General features: G+C 45.9%; 3 protein-coding genes across 4 annotated transcripts in view; 2 read left to right on the top strand and 1 right to left on the bottom strand.

Moving 5' to 3' along the window:
* The window catches only part of LOC309614466 (uncharacterized protein), a 180,846-nt gene extending 170,334 nt beyond the window's left edge, over positions 1–10,512 (top strand). The window contains exon 9 of the mRNA XM_082362859.1: positions 9,472–10,512. Coding sequence (XP_082218985.1) covers positions 9,472–9,709 — 238 coding nt within the window. The 3' untranslated portion in view covers positions 9,710–10,512. The remainder of the gene's footprint in view (positions 1–9,471) is intronic.
* A 1,232-nt stretch (positions 10,513–11,744) lies between these two features.
* On the top strand, positions 11,745–14,361 carry LOC309614469 (speedy protein E4A-like). The gene is made up of 3 exons (XM_082362866.1): positions 11,745–12,073; positions 13,606–13,774; positions 13,935–14,361. The coding sequence occupies exons 1-3, from the start codon at positions 11,925–11,927 to the stop codon at positions 13,992–13,994; spliced, it is 378 nt and encodes a 125-aa protein (XP_082218992.1). The 5' UTR covers positions 11,745–11,924; the 3' UTR covers positions 13,995–14,361.
* A 118-nt stretch (positions 14,362–14,479) lies between these two features.
* The window catches only part of LOC309614468 (uncharacterized protein), a 123,213-nt gene continuing 111,844 nt past the window's right edge, over positions 14,480–25,848 (bottom strand). Inside the window, exons 1-3 of one of the 2 annotated variants that reach the window (XR_014236189.1) lie at positions 21,388–21,612; positions 16,006–16,875; positions 14,480–15,178 (exon numbers count right to left, since the gene is read on the bottom strand). The gene's annotated coding sequence lies outside the window, so the exon portion shown is untranslated. Of the gene's footprint in view, positions 15,179–16,005; positions 18,636–19,361; positions 21,337–21,387 lie in introns of those variants that run through there. The other variant, XR_014236190.1, reaches the window with a different exon arrangement.

The following is a 25,848-nucleotide window of genomic DNA, read 5'->3' as shown; positions in this document are numbered from 1 at the left end:
CTCAGGGACACGTCTTAATTTAAAGGCAGGGGACGGACTTTCCCGGTGTTCCAGTGGTAAAGAATCCGCCTTCTAATGCAGGGGACGTGGGTTCGAAGCCTGGGAACCCTGGTCCGGGAGCTAAGATCCCACACGCCACGGGGCAATTAAGCCCGCGTGCCGCAACTAAGACACGACGCAGCCTAAGAGAAATAAATATTTTTTAAAAATAAAAATAAAGTCAGGGGAAACAGGAAAGTGACCGTCACATGTGAATTCCTTCGTCTTCAAAATACAGGTCGTAGCAGTTTGCTTGGGCTACGTCACAAAGTACGACAAACTGGCGGGCTTAGGCAACACAAATGCACTGTCCGACATTTTCGCAGGTTGGAAGTCTGAGATGCAGGTGTCAGCAGGGTTGGGCCCCTCTGAGGGCTGTACGGGAGGGTGTGCTCCAGGCTTTCTGGTGGAGAGGGCCGTTTCCTCAGCAGCACATGCACTATGTATGTACTAGGTAGGTGCCTGGGCTGAACTCCGACCCCAGGGCTGCTTATCCACAGCAGCACCAGGCTGCCGGAGGGGTTGTCACGGACCCGTTGGCAGGAGGATTGGAGGCTGACACAGACGTCCGCTCAGCTGTGGACCCATGGCCTGGCCACAGCCCTGCCAGAGGCTGCCTGTGTTAAATCCAGCTCACAGTTCACCTCCCTCCCACTTATGTCATTCAATGATGCCTTGAAGACCCCCTACTGCACCAGCCTGGGTGGCACATCCCACCCAGAGATTTCCAAATCAGAAGCAGGTCAATTGAGAAAGTTAAAATTAGGCCCTAGCTCAGTGCTGTGGAATTAGAATCTGTGAGGCTGTGTCCAGGCATCTGCGTTGTAATATTTTCTCCACGTGACTCTCATGCCGAAAGGATTGTACTGATAAAGCACTTCTGCTTCACTCTACTGACATTTCTGCACTAGAGCTACAGCCGTTGTTATATTAAACTGCATCCACAGGAGGAAAAGACAGGAGGAGAGGTGATAGTTTTGCTTGTCTCCAAACATGCTGTTACTGAACGAAACTTGGGTCCACTCGCCCACACGCATTAAAGCCAATCTACTGACACCAGGTCACGGTGAAGGAAAGTGCAGCGTTTACGGCAGATCAACAAGCAAGGAGTCCAGGTATCTAGGGCTCAAAAGGCCCGAACTCCCCAATGGCTTTCAGGGAAAGGTGTTTAAAGATGGGGTGAGGCTGTTGGTGGGAATGTACACTGGTGCCGCCACTATGGAGAACACTGTGGATGGAGATTCCTCAAAACACTAAAGCTAGAGCTACTGTATGACCCAGCAATCCCACTCCTGGGCATATACCCAGAGAAAACAATCATTCAAGAAGACACATGCACCCCAATATGTATAGCAGTACTATTTACAATAACCAAGATATGGAAGCAACTTAAATGTCCATTGACAGAGGAATGGATAAGGAAGATGTGGTACATATATGCGATGGAATACTACTCAGCCATAAAAAAGAATCAGATAATGCCATTTGCAGCACCATGCATGGACCTAGAGATTATCATACTAAGTGAAGGAAGTCAGACAGAGAAAGACAAATACCACATGGTATCACTTCTATGTGGAATCTAAAACAATGATATGAATTTCTTTACAAAACAGAAATAGACACACAGACATAGAAAACGAACTTATGGTTACCAAAGGGGAAAGGTGGGGGAGAGGGACAGATCAGGAGGTTGGGACTAACGGATACACACAACTATATATAAAACAGGCAATCAACAAGGACCTCCCGTATAGCACAGGGACCTCTACTCAATATTCTGTATTAACCTAGGGAGTTCCCTGGTGGCCCAGAGGTTACAATTCTGGGCTTTCACGGCCGTGGCCCGGTTCAATCCCTGGTCAGGGAACTGAGATCCTGCAAGCCACACAGCGCAACGAAAAATAAACCAAAATTCTGTAATAACCTAAATGGGAAAAGAATCTGAAAAAGAATAGATATATGTATACATATAACTGAATCACTTTGCTGTACACAGGAAACTAACACAACATTGTAAATCAACTATACTCCCAATATAAAATTTAAAAAATGTTTAAAGTGAATTACAAAAAGGTGGGGTGAGGGAGGGGAGGTTGAGGGGTGTGTGGTCAGCTTGTGGACATTCTTCCGATTGGTTGGTGGTGAGGTAAATAATGTGAGGTCAACATCGTCCACCTTCTGGTTCCAGCTGGTCTGGGGTCTGCGTGCTTGTGGGCAGCATGCAGTTAACTTCTTCCACCTGCTGGGGGTTTCAGTCTCTGCAAAACAGCTCCAAGGACCTAGCTCAGAATATTACACGATAGCCCTTGAGGAGGAACTAAAGGTCCTGGACTTCGTTTAACGGCTAAAGTATGATGATTTTGTCTTTGCTGTTTTTTCGGCCACGCGACGCAGCTTGCGAGATCTTAGTTCTTAGTATATTTACACCTATATACAATTTTATTCACATTTTCAAGAGAGATTTTTGGTTTTATCTATTACATAATATACATTTTATCTATTACATAATATTTCCATTCTACTTATAGCTAGGTGGGTATTTCCTCCCAATTCTTGTAAGCATAAATTTGTATATTTTTAGTTCTCATTACTGAATTGTGGGAATTCAGTCGTAAGTTTTTAACTTGTCTCAACAAGTTCGTATGTTATTTTAGATTATTAAAGAGTACCGTGCAATGCAGCTTTTGGGGAAATATAATAAAGATGAAAGTCTTCTCACAGTCATGATGTGTGTGGTCATTACCAGTGTGCTTCGCCTGTTTGCTGCCCGATGAGGTGTGGCTTAATGGCGTTGTGATTATCCAACCACATTTCTTAACTCTGAAAAATAATCCTGAATTATTTTTCATGGAGGAAAAACTGCAGAAGATGAGGCAGATCTTGCATCATTCAGGACTCCAATACTGAGAGACAAGTGTTGGGTAAAAGGAAACACGGCTTTACTGAGGAAGCCGGCAGCCCAGGGGGGAAGGTGGACTCGTCCCAAAGAACCTACTCTCCCCTCCTGAGGTTTTGCTTGAGGACTATATAGGGAAAAGAGAAAGGGGCTGCATGTTGAAGACAGGGTTACAGGGTGCGTGATCAGCTCACGGACATTCTTCTGATTGGTCGGTGGTGAGGTAGCGGGGACTCAACATCATCAGCCTTCTGCTTCCAACGGGTCTGGGGTCTGCGTGCTTGTGGGCAGCATGCAGTTAACTTCTTCCACCTGCTGGGGGTTTCAGTCTCTGCAAAACAGCTCCAAGGACGTGCCTCATACTATTACCCCATAGCCCTTGAGGAGCAACTAAAGGCCCTGGACTTCGTTTAACGGCTAAAGTATGATGATTTTGTCTTTGCTGTTTTTTCGACCGCGCCACGCAGCTTGTGGGATCTTAGTTCCCTGACCAGGGATCAAACACAGGCCTCTAGCAGTGGACGCGCACAGTCCTAACCCCTGAAATGCCAGGGAATTCCTGACAGTCCACTTTAAAGAGAAAAAACCAGACCAAAAGGAACACACTTTTAAGGAAGCTTAACTTTCTCAGAAACGCAGAAATTTTGTTGTGCATTTATTTTCTTTCTTTTTTTCTTTTAATACATTTATTTATTTATTTATTTATTTATTTATTTTTCTCTGCGTTGGGTCTTCGCTGTTGCACGTGGGCTCTCTCTAGTTGCGGTGAGCGGGGGCTTCTCTTCGTTGTGGTGCGTCGGCTGCTCAATGCGGTGGCTTCTCTTGTTGCGGAGCATGGGCTCTAGGCACGTGGGTTCCAGTAGTTGTGGCTCGCGGGCTCTAGAGGATTTTTTATTGTTTACTTTTTGCAAGTATTCATCAAATGCGTATTACTTGAATGAATGACAAATCATTTCTTCCAGCAATCCTCAAACTGCTTAAAACTATGACAATATTTAGCGTTTCAAATTTCATATGACCTCACTCTCTCCGTGTTCTAGTTTCTAAAAGCATGTGGGATCTTCCCGGACCAGGGCTCGAACCCGTGTGCCTTGCGCTGGCAGGCGGATTCTTAACCGCTGCACCACCAGGGAAGTCCCTGTGCATTTATTTTCAAGAAAATAAGGCGGCCGGATGAATTCACAACTAGGGGCAGAAAGCTCTTCCTGTGAGATACAGAATCTCTGCTGTTTAGGCAGATTTAGAGAACAACTTTTCCAACCACTTATTAAGGAGACCAATACTCCACGAAAAATTATATCATTTTTACAGAGAGAAAACCAAACTCCAGCTTTGCATCAATATAATATTTGATACTTAAGAGAACCATAAGCTCTTTTTTGAAAATCTCTGCAATAAACATCAAAACTGAGCCACCTTCGGCTGAGACCAATACAATTCCCTTTCCACCAATCTCCTACAACTTTCTAGATTCATTCAGGTGGTGTCCTTCACTATCCTCTTTCTGGTGCTGGAACAATCGGTCATTTTACTTTAGGACCAAACTATTTTTGTTCCTGTTAATAAACAAAACTACATCTCATCATCTTGCATACAAAGTTGTACCTCTCGGTTGCTGGAACCAAGCAGGACCCTGCAGGGCCCTTCCGTGTCCCCTGCCTCTTGCTTGTAAAACAGCTGCAGTCTCCCAGGCCTCCCCTGAGTCACAAAACAACAGGTTCAAGCAGTTCACGATTAGGACAACAGCAGTCACAGACTCTTTAGGTCCTCCCCAAGGACATAAGTAACAGTGTCAGAGACACATTCCTAACTTGTTTGGCAGATACTAAAACCGCTACAAGAGGAGAGAGCTAACTGTATGATGACCAGACTGGAGCTATGACGTAAGCTGCTCCATCTTGAGCAGACCTGAACCAATGGCTTACACAATTCCAGGAACTGGCCTCAAGGAAATGGGAACAAACCAACACTGGACTTGAAGATTAACTGTGCCGGAAACAATCAACATGACACTGACCACACCACTGCATGACCAATGTCAAGATGATGGTCAGAGCTGACTGTGCTACTCTGCATGTAGCCCCCACCTGCACAGCCCAGAGACTTCCCGTCTTTTCCCTGTAAACCCCTTTTCCCTCTAACTGGCAACTGGGAGATGCTGTGGGGGACACTAGTCCACCATCTTCCCACGTTGCCAGCTTCCTGAATAAAGCATCGTTCTTCTTCCACCAACCCTTGTCTCTGGAACATTGACTTCTGAGCGATGAGCAGCTGCACCTGAGTTCTGTTCCAGCCGATAACATTACTATTGCTCAAGCCTCATTCATATTATATTCATAACAACTTTGAACCAAAGTTACTTCCATTGCACAAAGAAAACTAGGAGTGAATAACTGACAACTGCCCATCACACACCAGCACTGTAGGCTAGCAGAGCTCATGAACACACGTAACACAACATTACGAAGCCACAAACATCCCTTACACAACTTCTCCAAGTGCCAGAGACAAACACATTCATTAACACACCCACAGATATAGCCTCTAGGTAACAAATAAAAATATGCAGCAAGAGCATAGAACTTGAGATTATGCTTAGTGATCAACGTTTCAGGTTTCTGTCTTGCTTACAAATGACCTCGGTATCCAATGATTATCCAGTCAGTAACACAATTTAGTATCAGTTCAAGGGTTTACGTAAACTAAAGATCTTGGAATGTATCGACAAGCTGACACAGTACAAAACATAGTTACTGTTGAAATAAAGTTTGTCAGAAGAATCATTAAATGTGGCTAAACACAAATTTACATTTTTCATAACCTTAAATATTAAGTAGAAGTAATGTTAGCTTATTTGATGGGTACACCTATATAAATTTAGGAAGAACACACCCAAGTAGAATTGTTTTCAATGTATGCCTAATACTGATAAATAAGATAGGAGTAACTTTGTATTAAACCAAAACTATTAAACTAGCTTCATTTGCCAAAGATTTACCTAAATTATGTAAACTTGAAGTCTTTAAATTTCTGAGTTGATTTTTTTGTTTGTTTGTGTTTTTGACTGCACCGAGAGGCTTGCTGGATCTTAGTTCCCTGACCAGGGACTGAACCCGGGCCCTGGCAGTGAAAGCACCGAGTCCTAACCACTGCACTGCCAGGGAATTCCCTGACTTGATTTCCGTAAGAATACTTTTCTAGCACATTTAAAGTATCAGAAGTTCAAATTCCTTTCTCTCTGAGAATTTTAGGGATACATAATTTTTATAAGCACATTTGTATCTTTGTAAGCCAATCAGGACAGAAACCCTTGAATTTAAGAGACTCTACAATCTACTTTAATAGATCCAGAAGCAGAAAAACATTACATACTCACACTGTCAGAGGTAAAGGCCTTTCTGAATTACAGACACACAGACATACAGAGAAATGGAACTTTTACCTTCAGTTCTAAAGTCTTAGACATCGGTCAGGAATAAACACTCACCAGTCTAGAGATTAAAGAGCCGTTCTCCTCCCATTGGGCAAGAGATTCTTAACTGATCTGATCTGAGCTTGTCAAAGTAGACAAATAGACGAACAGAAAAGACTAAGAAAAGACTATCAAACCAGATCCTCTGCCACCTCTCACCTAACTGAGATTAGCTCTGTAGAAACTTAATCGCTTTGGAGAGACCATCAAAAGTCTTCAAACGACAGAGCCAAACTCAGAATCACTGCTGCTACAAATAGGGAAGCACTTAGCTGTAATCTGAAAACAAAGCAGAAACACAAAAGTAATAGAAGGGGAAACTAAAGAAACGGAAAGTGAGCCAAGTTCAATGGCTGCTTGGGTGGGTTCACCCCTGGGAGAGGAGAAAAGATGTACCTGGGCTTCACCGGCTCAGGAAACACACCACTTGTTGCTGGGCTTTTACAGCTTTATTTACGTATAACTGATATACAAAATCCAGCCCAGGTTTAATTTGTATAACTTGATGAGTTTGGACATATGCACACACCTGTGATACCATCACCACCATCACGGTAATATACTCATCACTTCCAAAAGATTCCTTCTATCCCTTTGTGTCTCTGTATGTGTGTTAGGAATACTTAACACAGCACCAGGTACATGAAAAGGTGCTCAACGTCACTAATCATCCGGGAAATGCAAATCAAAATCATCATGAGATATTACCTCACATCTGCTGGAATGGCTACAATTTTTTCTTTCTTTTTAAACATAGAGTTGTCAAGGTTGTAGAGAAATCGTAACCCTTGCATATTGTAGGCAGGAATGTAACATCGTGCAGGCACTGTGGAAAACAGTATGGAGTTTTCTCAAAATCTTTTAAATAAAAATTCCATATGATCCAGCAATCCCACTTCTGGGTATACAGGCCCCGCTCAGAGACATTGCAGCTTCAGTTCCAGAACACTGCAATGAAGCGAATACCGCCATAACGCAAGTCACATGAATTTTTTGGTGTACCCGTGCATGAGAAACTTACGTTTACACTATTCTGTAGTCTGTTAAGTGTGCGATAGCCTTGTGTCTAAAAAAACAACGTACATACCTTTATTGAAATATACTTTAGGGAAGAGAAATATACATCAATGGAACAGGATAGGAAGCCCAGAGATAAACCCACGCACATATGGTCACCTTATCTTTGATGAAGGAGGCAAGAATATACAGTGGAGAAAAGACAGCCTCTTCAATAAGCGGGGCTAGGAAAACTGGACAGCTACCTGTCAAAGAATGAAATGAGAACACTACCTAACACCATAACACAAAAATAAACTCAAAATGGATTAAAGACCTAAATGTAAGGCCCGACACTAGAAAACTCTTAGAGGAAAACATAGGCAGAACACTCTATCACATAAATCACAGCAAGATCCTTTTTGACCCATCTCTTAGAAAAATGGAAATAAAAACAAAAATAAACAAATGGGACCTAAGGAAACTTAAAAGCTTTTGCACAGCAAAGGAAACCATAAACAAGACAAAAAAACAACCCTCAGAGTGGGAGAAAATATTTGTAAACGAAGCAACTGACAAAGGATTCACCTCCAAAATATACAAGCGGCTCACGCAGCTCAATATCAAAAAAACAAACAACTCAATCCAAAAATGGACACAAGACCTCGATGGACATTTCTCCAAAGAAGATATAAGATTGCCAACAAACACGTGAAAAGGATGCTCAACAACACTAATCATTAGAGAAATGCAAATCAAAACTACAATGAGGTATCACCTCACACCACTCAGAATGGCCATCCTCAAAAAATCTACACACAATAAATGCTGGAGAGGGTGTGGAGAAAAGGGAACCCTCCTCCTGCACTGTTGCTGGGAACGTACATTGATACAGCCACTATGGAGAACAGTATGGAGGTTCCTTAAAAAACTAAAAATAGAACTACCATACGACCCAGCAATCCCACTACTGGGCATATACCCTGAGAAAACCATAATTCAAAAAGAGTCATGTACCAAAATGTTCATTGCAGCTCTATTTACAATAGCCAGGACATGGAAGCAACCTAAGTGTCCATCATCGGATGAATGGATAAAGAAGATGTGGCACATATATACAATGGAATATTACTCAGCCATAAAAAGAAATGAAATGGAGGTATTTGTCGTGAGGTGGATGGAGTTAGAGTCTGTCGTACAGAGTGAAGTAAGTCAGAAAGAGAAAAGCAAATACAGTATGCTAACACATATATATGGAATCTAAGGGAAAAAAAAAAAGGTCATGAAGAACCTAGTGGCAAGACGGGAATAAAGACACAGACCTACTAGAGAATGGACTTGAGGATATGGGGAGGGGGAGGGGTGAGATGTGACAGGGTGAGAGAGTGGCATGGACATATATACACTACCAAATGTAAAATAGATAGCTAGTGGGAAGCAGCCGCATAGCACAGGGAGATCAGCTCGGTGCTTTGTGACCACCTAGAGGGGCGGGATAGGGAGGGTGGCAGGAAGGGAGATGCAAGAGGAAAGAGATATGGGAACATATGTATATGTATAACTGATTCACTTTGTTATAAAGCAGAAACTAACACACCATTGTAAAGCAATTATACTCCAATAAAGATGTTTAAAAAAAAAAAAAATTTTGGTAAGTAGACTAGAATTTCTTAATTGGAATCGAGGGGCAGGCTTTGGACAATCCATGGACTTTGTGAAATCCAAAGGTGCCCTTTTTTGTTGTTTTGTGTTTGTTTGTAGACCCCCTTTGAAGGGTGCGTGAGCACCTGTACTTCTCTCTGATTTTAGCTTCTCAAAATGGCTCTTGGACTCAAAGGTGCCTGAGGGTGGCGGACGTGTGCTCCCCCAGTACAGAATTCTGAACACAGTGTCAGTACACACTGAGCAGAAGCGCTCTGCCAAACTGCGTGTTTTAACGTAACTTTTCAATCCAGTCAGTCAGTGCACCTGGGATCTTTTTTTACATACCTATCTCACTCTTATAAGGCTTAACCGTTGCTGCTTCCCCTAAGTTTCCTTGTCCCTCTCCCCACTCTCCCACCAGGCCGTGGAAAAGGAATGCGAGCGAGGGGGAGAGTCCAGCAGGGAGAGGACAGCGCACCTGCTGGGAAGCGGTAAAGAGGGGTCCGGACACCTTGAGGGGGGTTTTGGAGGACGGGCAGAGGTTGGGTCAGTGGCAGGAGATACCATTTACCCCTGATCTCTGGGACAAGCGCACACATAGGTCTGACAGTTACTTGTGTTTTCATTCAAACTGGCTGCCAGGTTGGAATGACCCATGATGATGTCACAGGCTTCCGACCTTCCTGATTGGAAGGACCAGACTCCGTGGCGCTCGGCAGCAGAGGTGGACAATAGCATCTCGCCAGAGCTTTTCTCCACTGCCAGTTGCCCCGCAGCTCGGAGAAGGGACGACCACTTGTGTTTTGCCCAAGTCCAGAAGAAGAGTTGGGACAAAGCAGAGTCTAGGCGTCGAGGAAGGGAAGAGTTTGGGAGAAATCATGGCCAATCGTCAACCGAGTTCCCAGGTTGAGGACCAGGACTCCCAGCCCAGCTCCTCAGGGTACCCCCTGGAGGTGACTGTCAACGAAGAAAGCCCAGGACCGTCAGGTGAGGGAGCTGGCACGAGAAGGAACTTCAGAGGCTTGACCAGTAAGGAGGAGAGGGTACAGAGGTCGGGAAGGAGCACCTGCGTCAGGTGCCTATGAAAGAAGGGAGACATTCGGAAAGCCAGGGATTGAGGGAGGAGAGGACAGGAGCTGGGGACACGGAAAACCTGGGAAGCAAGAAAGAGGGTTAGGAGATGAGATCCAAGGATGAGAGAGGGGAAGAGAGGAAACAAGGGGAGGGTTCTTTTTCTTCTTTTTTCCTAGTGGGAGAAATTATCTACCATGAGAAAGAGTTTTCAGGACAGGAAGCCGGAAAAATGACAAAATGAGTCAGGGGAGGGATAGGTAGATATGGACAGAGAAAGATGGAAAGATGACTTGGGGCAAGGTCAGAGGTCTATACGACTGAAAAGGGTAGGGGTGTTTCGGGGGGGAGGCGGAGTCGGGGTGGGGTTGGGTGGTCACCAGTGGCTGAATTCCCAAGACGAGAACGTCCTATTGTAGTCTCTTGTCTTTTCTCAGCCCCCTGGGCCGGCTGCAGCTCCCCGCCTCAGCGCCCTGGCTCTAAGAGGAAGAGGTCAGTGGCGTTCAGAGAGGAGGAGGAGGAGGGCGAGCCGGCCACTGAGGCCCAGGACACCTGGGTCGTGGAGTCGCTGAGTGGGCTCAAGATGAAGCTCAAGCGACAGCGGGTGTCTTCAGTGCTGCCTGAGCACCACGAGGTCTTCACCAGGATGCTCGGTAAGGACCAGCACCACCCACCCACCGCCCAGCACCCTCCAATCCTATACTTGAAAAACAAACAAACAAAAACTTCCAATGACTACACTTTCCCAATGGAAAAGAATTCCCTGCTACTTGGTGCACTCTCCGTCCCTGGCGGACTGTCTACGGATAAAGGACACAGGGGACACATAAATGATACAGGATTAGGTTAGACTCACAAATGATACAAGACTGGGTTAGATTTAGAAATGATACAGGATTAGGTTCGCTTGGTTTCAACTGTACCCCTGAGACTCTAGCTCTTACTGGCCTTTTGAATCTTACTGGCGTGGGACGGCGGGAGGGGGTGGGGGGCAACACAAGCCACCTTCGCCCCCTGACGTGACTGTCAATTGAGAAATTGGCTGTGAGTAACTCCATGCCCTCTGCACTGGTACGTGAATGCATGATGAAGGGGCATCACTCCCTGTCACTCGGCCCCCCTAGAAGGGGAGTCACCCCTTTTCCTCCCACAGTGAATGGTCTTCCCTCCCCTCTTCCCATCAGCTTCACCCTGGGCCACATCTTGGCATTTCCCCAGGGGGGGGGCGTGGTTCTCCCTCTTGGCTCTGGAATGCTCCCACGACAGCCCTGTTCCCACTGGCAAACATCTGCCCTCTTTTCACAGAGGATCCCGTCATTAGGAAATTCCTCGCCTGGGACAAAACCCTGCAAGTATCTGACAAGGTAAGTCCCCCACTGAGATGGATTCCTGCTCCAGCGCCTGTCCTGGGTGGGCACGCGGGGTGCTTTCTACACCCACGTTTCCACTCCCCTCCCAACCTGATGCCTTGTCAACACTTCCCTCCAGGGGCCTCGAGGTCCCCTCTGGGATCTGAGCCCCAGGTGTGCCCCTTTGGTGGTTGCTGCCTAAGTCCCCTCTCCTCTCAGCTCCTGGGGACTCGCCTTGGCTCCGGTTCATCAAACACCGTCCAGTGCCAGCGGCCCTAAGTCCACGCCCTCAAACCCACAGCCTCCCATCCTTGGAGCGTCGCAAACTCTGACCTTCTGTCCTCTACCCTCCCCCAAATAATCAGGCTCACCCAACACGGGGGTCTCTTCTCCAAGTGGCACCACCCATTCCTCGTCCCCTGCTCCCTTATCCCACTGTTTTTCCTCTTCCACGATGTGGAAGATGTGCCTCTTTTCTGGCAAGCTTCTCCTACGTTTTTTTCCCTCTTTCCATCAGTATCTCCTGTCGATGGTGATAGCTTATTTCAGCCGGGCCGGGCTCTTCTCCTGGCAATTCCAGAGAATCCATTTCTTTATAGCTCTGTGAGTATCTTGCTCCGTCCCCTCCATCAATATTCAACACCCTGGGAGGGCGCAGGGAGAGACCTGGGGCTCTGACCTTTCATCTATTTTTTTAAACCCCTCTGTACCGTTTACTCTGGCTGTGAAAATGACAGGATTACGGTAGAGTGGTTTCTTTTTCAAACGAAGTTATGTTTTTTACACCATTCATTGTCAAAACAAACTGCCCTAATGTCAATTAAAACACTGAACGAAACAAAGCAAAACACGAAACCTTCCTAAGAGGAGAGGAAGAAAGAACTGACACCATCCTGCCCACAAGTAAATAGACTTGAGACGTTTCCGGTTCTGATTCTCCGGTCTCGGGTCTTCCCACATCAGCACCAAGTGTGATTATCTTCCGTTTCTGCGTTCCCACGACAAATGCCACAATCGGGGCCCTTATCACATAGCGCGGACCTGGTAGAAAATGCTCCCCACTGATGTTTCTTCCACGTCTCCCAAGCCAGTCGGCTCTATCTGCCTGAATGTCCTTCCAAAACCCAGGTCTGACCGCGTCACACAATGTCATTGGCTAATTACGTGCCAAATCAAGGCCAGAGTTCTGGGTTGGAATTCAACTCTCTCTGCAGTCTCCATCACACTGTCCTGACACTTTATTCCTTTGTGTCACTGTTCCTTCCACATACCCTGCCCTCTAAGTTTCTATTGTGCTTTTCTGTCCAGGGATCTTTCCCACACATTTACCTGAAGAAAATGACCCTATCCTTAAAGTGGGTTCAAACACCAAAACCTTCACGATGCCTGATCTCCCTAACTTCTGCATCCCGGAGGCACTTTAGTTAAAATCGTATTAGAATGTGATGCTTTGCATTACAGTCATTTCTTATCTCCCCCCTTCCCCTTCCCCAGTCCCATTAGACTAGACACAATGTGGAAGGCAGGTCTTGTCAAAATGTCAATGCATTCCCAAAACACTCAGCACAATTCTTTTCATTTTGCGAATGTCTGTTATTGTGAGTCTTCGAGGTAATCAGTATTGCATTTGGCTACGAGATAAAATGTTCATTCATTCATTCATTCATTCATTCATTCATCTAATGAAACCTTATAAAGTACACCCTACACGCTGGGGAATATGAGGTGATGGGAGCAGAGATTCACAAAAGGCTGTTGAATTAATGCATCAAGATGAACCAAGCCCTAAATGTGTCCTTTGGTAGGAGAGGGATGAATGCAGAAATAGATCAGATCAGCTCCTGCCCTCAGGAACTGTACATACACCTACAACATAGGGAGAGAGGTGTGTGCGCATACAACAAGTTGAAGGGAACAGGGGGTTTGGATTTTGTCCCCGGCATCAAGGTGTGAGAGGCACCCTTGCGAAGGTCCTGCCTGGCCAGTGGCGCCTTGATGACTGGGCGGCCCTCGGGGACGCTGGGCAGGGCTGGGTGGGTCGTGTCAGGATGCTCAGCCCGCCTCTTTTCTGGGAAGCTGATCTCAAGGGGAGGCCCTTCCTGTGCTGATGACAGCCACCTGATGTCTTTCCCCAGCTATGTGGCCAACGACATGGAAGAGGACAACCAGGCCCCCAAACAGGCCATCTTTTCGTTCCTCTATGGAAAGAACCGCTCCCAGCGTCCCTTGTTCCACAAACTGCGTCTCCAGTTCATCCGTTCCATGGGCTGGAACGCTAGGGTCACTCGGGAAGAGTGCGAGCAGGTGGGTGGGCTGTGGCGGTCTGGGGGAGGGGCAGGGCCGGAGAGGAGGTGGGGATCATGGGGGATTCGGTCTGGGACTTGGGGACGGACGACAAAGAACCGGACGCGGGGCACGGGGAGGCAGCGTCATCCTCATTTCCAGGGGCTGTTTGTCTTTCCAGATCCAGGCTTTTGATCCAGAGCTCTGGGTGTGGGGAAGAGATCGCGCCCTCTTGCCCTAGAGGCCCCAGGACCACGCAGGCCTGAGGTCATCGGCCTGCGCAAAGGTAGGTCTGCGTCCGCAAAGGTGCGGGCGGAATGAACGCGTTGCTTACTGAGGAAATCGGAGGAATCCCACTGCTGGACCCACATCACCTCTCACGCTGTGAAGGGGGCCAGCCGGGCACACAGCCACACGCCGACTCAGCGCCCAGCCGCGGCCTCACAGCCACACACACACACCAGCACCGTGGGACCCGTGGGCGCCAGACCTCGGGGAAACCAGTCTGTCACAGACGCATGGGTCTCACTGAAGTCATTTCACCCAAAGCAATTGGGTCCAAATAACAGCTTTGATGAGATGGTGATTTTTTTCCATATACGGTGTTTCGAGTTTCTCTTTTTAATTCATTTTTGGCCTTACATCCCTCAGGGATATGGGTTCTAGGATTTACCTACCACAAAGTAAATGTCTACAAACAGGATATTAGATGGAACAGCCTACACGTTCAATAAGAAAAGACCAATTATGACTAGCTTTATTTTCATCCAAATTTACTTTCCAATTGCTTACGGCCAGATCACCTGTGACTCTTTATTTCCCCTGACTCACCGCTTCTGGACCAATGATTCCTCTTGTACAAGTCACCTTTTCCCCCCCAACTTTATGGTCAAGACGGTTTATCAGAACGAGTGAAGGTTAAGGAATGCCATCTTCAGCATGGCTTATTACAATGGACACATTAGAGTTCTAGATGTGGGCAGAGGACTGAGCAAACATTTGGTTGAAATCTTGCAAACTAGCTGCCTTAGTCCCTTCGACCTGCCCTAACAAGATACTACAGACTGCGTGGCTTATAAACAACAGACCACAGTCTCTTTTACGAGGGCAATAATCTCATTCATGAGGGCTCTACCCCATGACCTAATAACCTCCCAAAGACCCCCACCCTCCTAATACCAGCCCCTTAGCGGTTAAGATTTTAAGATTTCAACATAAGAATTTGGGGGGACACAAACATTCAGCCCATAACACTAACCAAGTCTAGGACTGACTATTATTTAAACATTAGGATCCAGGGACTTCCCTGGTGGCTCAGTGGTTAAGAATCCGCCTGCCAAAGCAGGGCACACGGGTTCGAGCCCTCGTCCGGGAAGACCCCGCATGCCGCGGAGCAACTAAGCCCGTGCGCCACAACTACTGAGCCTGCGCTCTAGAGCCCGCGAGCCACAACTACTGAGCCTGCGCTCTAGAGCCCGCGAGCCAAACTACTGAGCCTGTACTCTAGAGCCCACGAGCCACAACTACTCAGCCTGTACTCTAGAGCCCACGAGCCACAACTACTGAGCCTGCGCTCTAGAGCCCGCGAGCCACAACTACTGAGCCTGTGCTCTAGAGCCCACGAGCCACAACTACTGAGCCTGCGCTCTAGAGCCCGCGAGCCACAACTACTGAGCGTGCGCTCTAGAGCCCGCGAGCCACAACTACTGAGCCTGCGCTCTAGAGCCCGCGAGCCACAACTACTGAGCCTGCGCTCTAGAGCCCACGAGCCACAACTACTGAGCCTGCGCTCTAGAGCCCACGAGCCACAACTACTGAGCCTGCGCTCTAGAGCCCACGAGCCACAACTACTGAGCCTGCGCTCTAGAGCCCGCGAGCCACAACTACTGAGCCTGCGCTCTAGAGCCCGCGAGCCACAACTACTGAGCCTGCGCTCTAGAGCCCACGAGCCACAACTACTGAGCCTGCGCTCTAGAGCCCACGAGCCACAACTACTGAGCCTGCGCTCTAGAGCCCGCGAGCCACAACTACTGAGCCTGCGCTCTAGAGCCCGCGAGCCACAACTACTGAGCCTGCGCTCTAGAGCCCGCGAGCCACAACTACTGAGCCTGCGCTCTAGAGCCCGCGAGCCACAACTACTGAGCCTGCGCTCTAGAGCCCGCGAGCCACAACTACTGAGCCTGCGCTCTAGAGCCCACGAGCCACAACTACTGAGCCTGTGCTCTAGAGCCCACGAGCCACAACTACTGAGCCTGCGCTCTAGAGCCCACGAGCCACAACTACTGAGCCTGTACTCTAGAGCCCGCAAGCCACAACTACTGAGCCTGTGCGCACCTAGAGCCCGTGCTCCGCCACAAGAGAAGCGTCATGAGAAGCAACAGAGAGTGGTCCTCGCTCACCACAACTAGAGAAAGCCCATGCGCAGCAACAAAGACCCAATGCAGCCAAAAATAAAATAAAGAAAATAAGTCAATTAAAAATTAATAATAAACTAGACATTAGGATCCAGGATTAGCATTAGGGAACAGGCAGCAGGTCTCCTGGTCCACGATGCTGACCGGTCAGTGATGTCTGTAGTGTGGTTCCAAGTTCAGAATTTAAGTGGTGCCAAAGGACCAAGGTGAGTTAAGACTAAAGCAGCATTCTCCAAATGCCAGCTCCCTGAGCAGAATCACCTGGAGTCTTGGCTATAAAGCAGATGACTGGGCCTGGCCTTAGGTGTATTCAGTAGTTTTTGCAGTCAGGCTCACCAAACTCCAAGAATCGCACTTGAAAACAATGAATGGTTCAGGATTGGGGCTCCGAATGGAGAATTTCAGATAAAACTGCAATCATAAATGAGTCTCAATTCTGGTGAGAACTAAGAATGTGAAAACCTTTGTATCTGGACAGTTGCCACTTTGAAATCTGACGTCCTTGCTCCTTCTCTTACTTCCAGATCACAGAGCCCAGGAGAGATGAGGATGTTGCACAGGAGGTCAATCCACACGCTGACGACAGCCGTGAGGAAGGGAGGGAGAAGCCTCTTGTGCAGATGATCGGGAAGAACCCAGCGTCTTCCAGAATGAGCTCAAGAGAGTTTTCGTGTCACACTCCTGGGAGCGGGGCATGCTTCTAGGAGTCTGTGGCAGGACAATAAGAAATCAGGGTTCTGTCACGTTCCATCCCTTTGGAAGGCACCACCCCAATTTTCAGATCATTTCATTCAAATCTCCCCTGGGATGAACACTGGAGGTCCCATTTTTTACACACTTCTTTGCCCCAGTCTAGAAGCATTTGAAGGTGGCGTGTAGGGGGCTCAGAACAGGAGGGAATAACTTTAAAATATATAATTAGAGCCACACGGTCATGACTGATGACTTAACTTTCACTGGCTTATTTTGAAAATGTCACCTATAAAATTATTGTATTTTTATATTTTATATTTATAGATGTATTTTAAATAGTTTTGAAATAGTCTTCATTGTGAAACATCTTATTCCCACCAAGTTTTGTGATGAGTATTACAGCTGTTGTATATTTACACCTATATACAATTTTATTCACATTTTCAAGAGAGATTTTTGGTTTTATCTATTACATAATACACATTTTATCTATTACATAATATTTCCATTCTACTTATAGCTAGGTGGGTATTTCCTCCCAATTCTTGTAAGCATAAATTTGTACATTGTTAGTTCTCATTACTGAATTGTGGGAATTCAGTCGTAAGTTTTTAACTTGTCTCAACAAGTTCGTATGTTATTTTAGATTATTAAAGAGTACCGTGCAATGCAGCTTTTGGGGAAATATAATAAAGATGAAAGTCTTCTCACAGTCATGATGTGTGTGGTCATTACCAGTGTGCTTCGCCTGTTTGCTGCCCGATGAGGTGTGGCTTAATGGCGTTGTGATTATCCAACCACATTTCTTAACTCTGAAAAATAATCCTGAATTATTTTTCATGGAGGAAAAACTGCAGAAGATGAGGCAGATCTTGCATCATTCAGGACTCCAATACTGAGAGACAAGTGTTGGGTAAAAGGAAACACGGCTTTACTGAGGAAGCCGGCAGCCCAGGGGGGAAGGTGGACTCGTCCCAAAGAACCTACTCTCCCCTCCTGAGGTTTTGCTTGAGGACTATATAGGGAAAAGAGAAAGGGGCTGCATGTTGAAGACAGGGTTACAGGGTGCGTGATCAGCTCACGGACATTCTTCTGATTGGTCGGTGGTGAGGTAGCGGGGACTCAACATCATCAGCCTTCTGCTTCCAACGGGTCTGGGGTCTGCGTGCTTGTGGGCAGCATGCAGTTAACTTCTTCCACCTGCTGGGGGTTTCAGTCTCTGCAAAACAGCTCCAAGGACGTGCCTCATACTATTACCCCATAGCCCTTGAGGAGCAACTAAAGGCCCTGGACTTCGTTTAACGGCTAAAGTATGATGATTTTGTCTTTGCTGTTTTTTCGACCGCGCCACGCAGCTTGTGGGATCTTAGTTCCCTGACCAGGGATCAAACACAGGCCTCTAGCAGTGGACGCGCACAGTCCTAACCCCTGAAATGCCAGGGAATTCCTGACAGTCCACTTTAAAGAGAAAAAACCAGACCAAAAGGAACACACTTTTAAGGAAGCTTAACTTTCTCAGAAACGCAGAAATTTTGTTGTGCATTTATTTTCTTTCTTTTTTTCTTTTAATACATTTATTTATTTATTTATTTATTTATTTATTTATTTATTTTTCTCTGCGTTGGGTCTTCGCTGTTGCACGTGGGCTCTCTCTAGTTGCGGTGAGCGGGGGCTTCTCTTCGTTGTGGTGCGTCGGCTGCTCAATGCGGTGGCTTCTCTTGTTGCGGAGCATGGGCTCTAGGCACGTGGGTTCCAGTAGTTGTGGCTCGCGGGCTCTAGAGGATTTTTTATTGTTTACTTTTTGCAAGTATTCATCAAATGCGTATTACCTGAATGAATGACAAATCATTTCTTCCAGCAATCCTCAAACTGCTTAAAACTATGACAATATTGAGCGTTTCAAATTTCATATGACCTCACTCTCTCCGTGTTCTAGTTTCTAAAAGCATGTGGGATCTTCCCGGACCAGGGCTCGAACCCGTGTGCCTTGCGCTGGCAGGCGGATTCTTAACCGCTGCACCACCAGGGAAGTCCCTGTGCATTTATTTTCAAGAAAATAAGGCGGCCGGATGAATTCACAACTAGGGGCAGAAAGCTCTTCCTGTGAGATACAGAATCTCTGCTGTTTAGGCAGATTTAGAGAACAACTTTTCCAACCACTTATTAAGGAGACCAATACTCCACGAAAAATTATATCATTTTTACAGAGAGAAAACCAAACTCCAGCTTTGCATCAATATAATATTTGATACTTAAGAGAACCATAAGCTCTTTTTTGAAAATCTCTGCAATAAACATCAAAACTGAGCCACCTTCGGCTGAGACCAATACAATTCCCTTTCCACCAATCTCCTACAACTTTCTAGATTCATTCAGGTGGTGTCCTTCACTATCCTCTTTCTGGTGCTGGAACAATCGGTCATTTTACTTTAGGACCAAACTATTTTTGTTCCTGTTAATAAACAAAACTACATCTCATCATCTTGCATACAAAGTTGTACCTCTCGGTTGCTGGAACCAAGCAGGACCCTGCAGGGCCCTTCCGTGTCCCCTGCCTCTTGCTTGTAAAACAGCTGCAGTCTCCCAGGCCTCCCCTGAGTCACAAAACAACAGGTTCAAGCAGTTCACGATTAGGACAACAGCAGTCACAGACTCTTTAGGTCCTCCCCAAGGACATAAGTAACAGTGTCAGAGACACATTCCTAACTTGTTTGGCAGATACTAAAACCGCTACAAGAGGAGAGAGCTAACTGTATGATGACCAGACTGGAGCTATGACGTAAGCTGCTCCATCTTGAGCAGACCTGAACCAATGGCTTACACAATTCCAGGAACTGGCCTCAAGGAAATGGGAACAAACCAACACTGGACTTGAAGATTAACTGTGCCGGAAACAATCAACATGACACTGACCACACCACTGCATGACCAATGTCAAGATGATGGTCAGAGCTGACTGTGCTACTCTGCATGTAGCCCCCACCTGCACAGCCCAGAGACTTCCCGTCTTTTCCCTGTAAACCCCTTTTCCCTCTAACTGGCAACTGGGAGATGCTGTGGGGGACACTAGTCCACCATCTTCCCACGTTGCCAGCTTCCTGAATAAAGCATCGTTCTTCTTCCACCAACCCTTGTCTCTGGAACATTGACTTCTGAGCGATGAGCAGCTGCACCTGAGTTCTGTTCCAGCCGATAACATTACTATTGCTCAAGCCTCATTCATATTATATTCATAACAACTTTGAACCAAAGTTACTTCCATTGCACAAAGAAAACTAGGAGTGAATAACTGACAACTGCCCATCACACACCAGCACTGTAGGCTAGCAGAGCTCATGAACACACGTAACACAACATTACGAAGCCACAAACATCCCTTACACAACTTCTCCAAGTGCCAGAGACAAACACATTCATTAACACACCCACAGATATAGCCTCTAGGTAACAAATAAAAATATGCAGCAAGAGCATAGAACTTGAGATTATGCTTAGTGATCAACGTTTCAGGTTTCTGTCTTGCTTACAAATGACCTCGGTATCCAATGATTATCCAGTCAGTAACACAATTTAGTATCAGTTCAAGGGTTTACGTAAACTAAAGATCTTGGAATGTATCGACAAGCTGACACAGTACAAAACATAGTTACTGTTGAAATAAAGTTTGTCAGAAGAATCATTAAATGTGGCTAAACACAAATTTACATTTTTCATAACCTTAAATATTAAGTAGAAGTAATGTTAGCTTATTTGATGGGTACACCTATATAAATTTAGGAAGAACACACCCAAGTAGAATTGTTTTCAATGTATGCCTAATACTGATAAATAAGATAGGAGTAACTTTGTATTAAACCAAAACTATTAAACTAGCTTCATTTGCCAAAGATTTACCTAAATTATGTAAACTTGAAGTCTTTAAATTTCTGAGTTGATTTTTTTGTTTGTTTGTGTTTTTGACTGCACCGAGAGGCTTGCTGGATCTTAGTTCCCTGACCAGGGACTGAACCCGGGCCCTGGCAGTGAAAGCACCGAGTCCTAACCACTGCACTGCCAGGGAATTCCCTGACTTGATTTCCGTAAGAATACTTTTCTAGCACATTTAAAGTATCAGAAGTTCAAATTCCTTTCTCTCTGAGAATTTTAGGGATACATAATTTTTATAAGCACATTTGTATCTTTGTAAGCCAATCAGGACAGAAACCCTTGAATTTAAGAGACTCTACAATCTACTTTAATAGATCCAGAAGCAGAAAAACATTACATACTCACACTGTCAGAGGTAAAGGCCTTTCTGAATTACAGACACACAGACATACAGAGAAATGGAACTTTTACCTTCAGTTCTAAAGTCTTAGACATCGGTCAGGAATAAACACTCACCAGTCTAGAGATTAAAGAGCCGTTCTCCTCCCATTGGGCAAGAGATTCTTAACTGATCTGATCTGAGCTTGTCAAAGTAGACAAATAGACGAACAGAAAAGACTAAGAAAAGACTATCAAACCAGATCCTCTGCCACCTCTCACCTAACTGAGATTAGCTCTGTAGAAACTTAATCGCTTTGGAGAGACCATCAAAAGTCTTCAAACGACAGAGCCAAACTCAGAATCACTGCTGCTACAAATAGGGAAGCACTTAGCTGTAATCTGAAAACAAAGCAGAAACACAAAAGTAATAGAAGGGGAAACTAAAGAAACGGAAAGTGAGCCAAGTTCAATGGCTGCTTGGGTGGGTTCACCCCTGGGAGAGGAGAAAAGATGTACCTGGGCTTCACCGGCTGAGGAAACACACCACTTGTTGCTGGGCTTTTACAGCTTTATTTACGTATAACTGATATACAAAATCCAGCCCAGGTTTAATTTGTATAACTTGATGAGTTTGGACATATGCACACACCTGTGATACCATCACCACCATCACGGTAATATACTCATCACTTCCAAAAGATTCCTTCTATCCCTTTGTGTCTCTGTATGTGTGTTAGGAATACTTAACACAGCACCAGGTACATGAAAAGGTGCTCAACGTCACTAATCATCCGGGAAATGCAAATCAAAATCATCATGAGATATTACCTCACATCTGCTGGAATGGCTACAATTTTTTCTTTCTTTTTAAACATAGAGTTGTCAAGGTTGTAGAGAAATCGTAACCCTTGCATATTGTAGGCAGGAATGTAACATCGTGCAGGCACTGTGGAAAACAGTATGGAGTTTTCTCAAAATCTTTTAAATAAAAATTCCATATGATCCAGCAATCCCACTTCTGGGTATACAGGCCCCGCTCAGAGACATTGCAGCTTCAGTTCCAGAACACTGCAATGAAGCGAATACCGCCATAACGCAAGTCACATGAATTTTTTGGTGTACCCGTGCATGAGAAACTTACGTTTACACTATTCTGTAGTCTGTTAAGTGTGCGATAGCCTTGTGTCTAAAAAAACAACGTACATACCTTTATTGAAATATACTTTAGGGAAGAGAAATATACATCAATGGAACAGGATAGGAAGCCCAGAGATAAACCCACGCACATATGGTCACCTTATCTTTGATGAAGGAGGCAAGAATATACAGTGGAGAAAAGACAGCCTCTTCAATAAGCGGGGCTAGGAAAACTGGACAGCTACCTGTCAAAGAATGAAATGAGAACACTACCTAACACCATAACACAAAAATAAACTCAAAATGGATTAAAGACCTAAATGTAAGGCCCGACACTAGAAAACTCTTAGAGGAAAACATAGGCAGAACACTCTATCACATAAATCACAGCAAGATCCTTTTTGACCCATCTCTTAGAAAAATGGAAATAAAAACAAAAATAAACAAATGGGACCTAAGGAAACTTAAAAGCTTTTGCACAGCAAAGGAAACCATAAACAAGACAAAAAAACAACCCTCAGAGTGGGAGAAAATATTTGTAAACGAAGCAACTGACAAAGGATTCACCTCCAAAATATACAAGCGGCTCACGCAGCTCAATATCAAAAAAACAAACAACTCAATCCAAAAATGGACACAAGACCTCGATGGACATTTCTCCAAAGAAGATATAAGATTGCCAACAAACACGTGAAAAGGATGCTCAACAACACTAATCATTAGAGAAATGCAAATCAAAACTACAATGAGGTATCACCTCACACCACTCAGAATGGCCATCCTCAAAAAATCTACACACAATAAATGCTGGAGAGGGTGTGGAGAAAAGGGAACCCTCCTCCTGCACTGTTGCTGGGAACGTACATTGATACAGCCACTATGGAGAACAGTATGGAGGTTCCTTAAAAAACTAAAAATAGAACTACCATACGACCCAGCAATCCCACTACTGGGCATATACCCTGAGAAAACCATAATTCAAAAAGAGTCATGTACCAAAATGTTCATTGCAGCTCTATTTACAATAGCCAGGACATGGAAGCAACCTAAGTGTCCATCATCGGATGAATGGATAAAGAAGATGTGGCACATATATACAATGGAATATTACTCAGCCATAAAAAGAAATGAAATGGAGGTATTTGTCGTGAGGTGGATGGAGTTAGAGTCTGTCGTACAGAGTGAAGTAAGTCAGAAAGAGAAAAGCAAATACAGTATGCTAACACATATATATGGAATCTAAGGGAAAAAAAAAAAGGTCATGAAGAACCTAGTGGCAAGACGGGAATAAAGACACAGACCTACTAGAGAATGGACTTGAGGATATGGGGAGGGGGAGGGGTGAGATGTGACAGGGTGAGAGAGTGGCATGGACATATATACACTACCAAATGTAAAATAGATAGCTAGTGGGAAGCAGCCGCATAGCACAGGGAGATCAGCTCGGTGCTTTGTGACCACCTAGAGGGGCGGGATAGGGAGGGTGGCAGGAAGGGAGATGCAAGAGGAAAGAGATATGGGAACATATGTATATGTATAACTGATTCACTTTGTTATAAAGCAGAAACTAACACACCATTGTAAAGCAATTATACTCCAATAAAGATGTTTAAAAAAAAAAAAAATTTTGGTAAGTAGACTAGAATTTCTTAATTGGAATCGAGGGGCAGGCTTTGGACAATCCATGGACTTTGTGAAATCCAAAGGTGCCCTTTTTTGTTGTTTTGTGTTTGTTTGTAGACCCCCTTTGAAGGGTGCGTGAGCACCTGTACTTCTCTCTGATTTTAGCTTCTCAAAATGGCTCTTGGACTCAAAGGTGCCTGAGGGTGGCGGACGTGTGCTCCCCCAGTACAGAATTCTGAACACAGTGTCAGTACACACTGAGCAGAAGCGCTCTGCCAAACTGCGTGTTTTAACGTAACTTTTCAATCCAGTCAGTCAGTGCACCTGGGATCTTTTTTTACATACCTATCTCACTCTTATAAGGCTTAACCGTTGCTGCTTCCCCTAAGTTTCCTTGTCCCTCTCCCCACTCTCCCACCAGGCCGTGGAAAAGGAATGCGAGCGAGGGGGAGAGTCCAGCAGGGAGAGGACAGCGCACCTGCTGGGAAGCGGTAAAGAGGGGTCCGGACACCTTGAGGGGGGTTTTGGAGGACGGGCAGAGGTTGGGTCAGTGGCAGGAGATACCATTTACCCCTGATCTCTGGGACAAGCGCACACATAGGTCTGACAGTTACTTGTGTTTTCATTCAAACTGGCTGCCAGGTTGGAATGACCCATGATGATGTCACAGGCTTCCGACCTTCCTGATTGGAAGGACCAGACTCCGTGGCGCTCGGCAGCAGAGGTGGACAATAGCATCTCGCCAGAGCTTTTCTCCACTGCCAGTTGCCCCGCAGCTCGGAGAAGGGACGACCACTTGTGTTTTGCCCAAGTCCAGAAGAAGAGTTGGGACAAAGCAGAGTCTAGGCGTCGAGGAAGGGAAGAGTTTGGGAGAAATCATGGCCAATCGTCAACCGAGTTCCCAGGTTGAGGACCAGGACTCCCAGCCCAGCTCCTCAGGGTACCCCCTGGAGGTGACTGTCAACGAAGAAAGCCCAGGACCGTCAGGTGAGGGAGCTGGCACGAGAAGGAACTTCAGAGGCTTGACCAGTAAGGAGGAGAGGGTACAGAGGTCGGGAAGGAGCACCTGCGTCAGGTGCCTATGAAAGAAGGGAGACATTCGGAAAGCCAGGGATTGAGGGAGGAGAGGACAGGAGCTGGGGACACGGAAAACCTGGGAAGCAAGAAAGAGGGTTAGGAGATGAGATCCAAGGATGAGAGAGGGGAAGAGAGGAAACAAGGGGAGGGTTCTTTTTCTTCTTTTTTCCTAGTGGGAGAAATTATCTACCATGAGAAAGAGTTTTCAGGACAGGAAGCCGGAAAAATGACAAAATGAGTCAGGGGAGGGATAGGTAGATATGGACAGAGAAAGATGGAAAGATGACTTGGGGCAAGGTCAGAGGTCTATACGACTGAAAAGGGTAGGGGTGTTTCGGGGGGGAGGCGGAGTCGGGGTGGGGTTGGGTGGTCACCAGTGGCTGAATTCCCAAGACGAGAACGTCCTATTGTAGTCTCTTGTCTTTTCTCAGCCCCCTGGGCCGGCTGCAGCTCCCCGCCTCAGCGCCCTGGCTCTAAGAGGAAGAGGTCAGTGGCGTTCAGAGAGGAGGAGGAGGAGGGCGAGCCGGCCACTGAGGCCCAGGACACCTGGGTCGTGGAGTCGCTGAGTGGGCTCAAGATGAAGCTCAAGCGACAGCGGGTGTCTTCAGTGCTGCCTGAGCACCACGAGGTCTTCACCAGGATGCTCGGTAAGGACCAGCACCACCCACCCACCGCCCAGCACCCTCCAATCCTATACTTGAAAAACAAACAAACAAAAACTTCCAATGACTACACTTTCCCAATGGAAAAGAATTCCCTGCTACTTGGTGCACTCTCCGTCCCTGGCGGACTGTCTACGGATAAAGGACACAGGGGACACATAAATGATACAGGATTAGGTTAGACTCACAAATGATACAAGACTGGGTTAGATTTAGAAATGATACAGGATTAGGTTCGCTT

This window comes from Balaenoptera borealis (assembly GCF_965194805.1).
Source record: "Balaenoptera borealis genome assembly, chromosome: 16".
NCBI classification, from domain to species: Eukaryota; Metazoa; Chordata; class Mammalia; order Artiodactyla; family Balaenopteridae; genus Balaenoptera; species Balaenoptera borealis.
The sequence above is the reverse complement of the archived record's forward strand: the minus strand, read 5'-3'. Positions and strand labels throughout refer to the sequence as shown.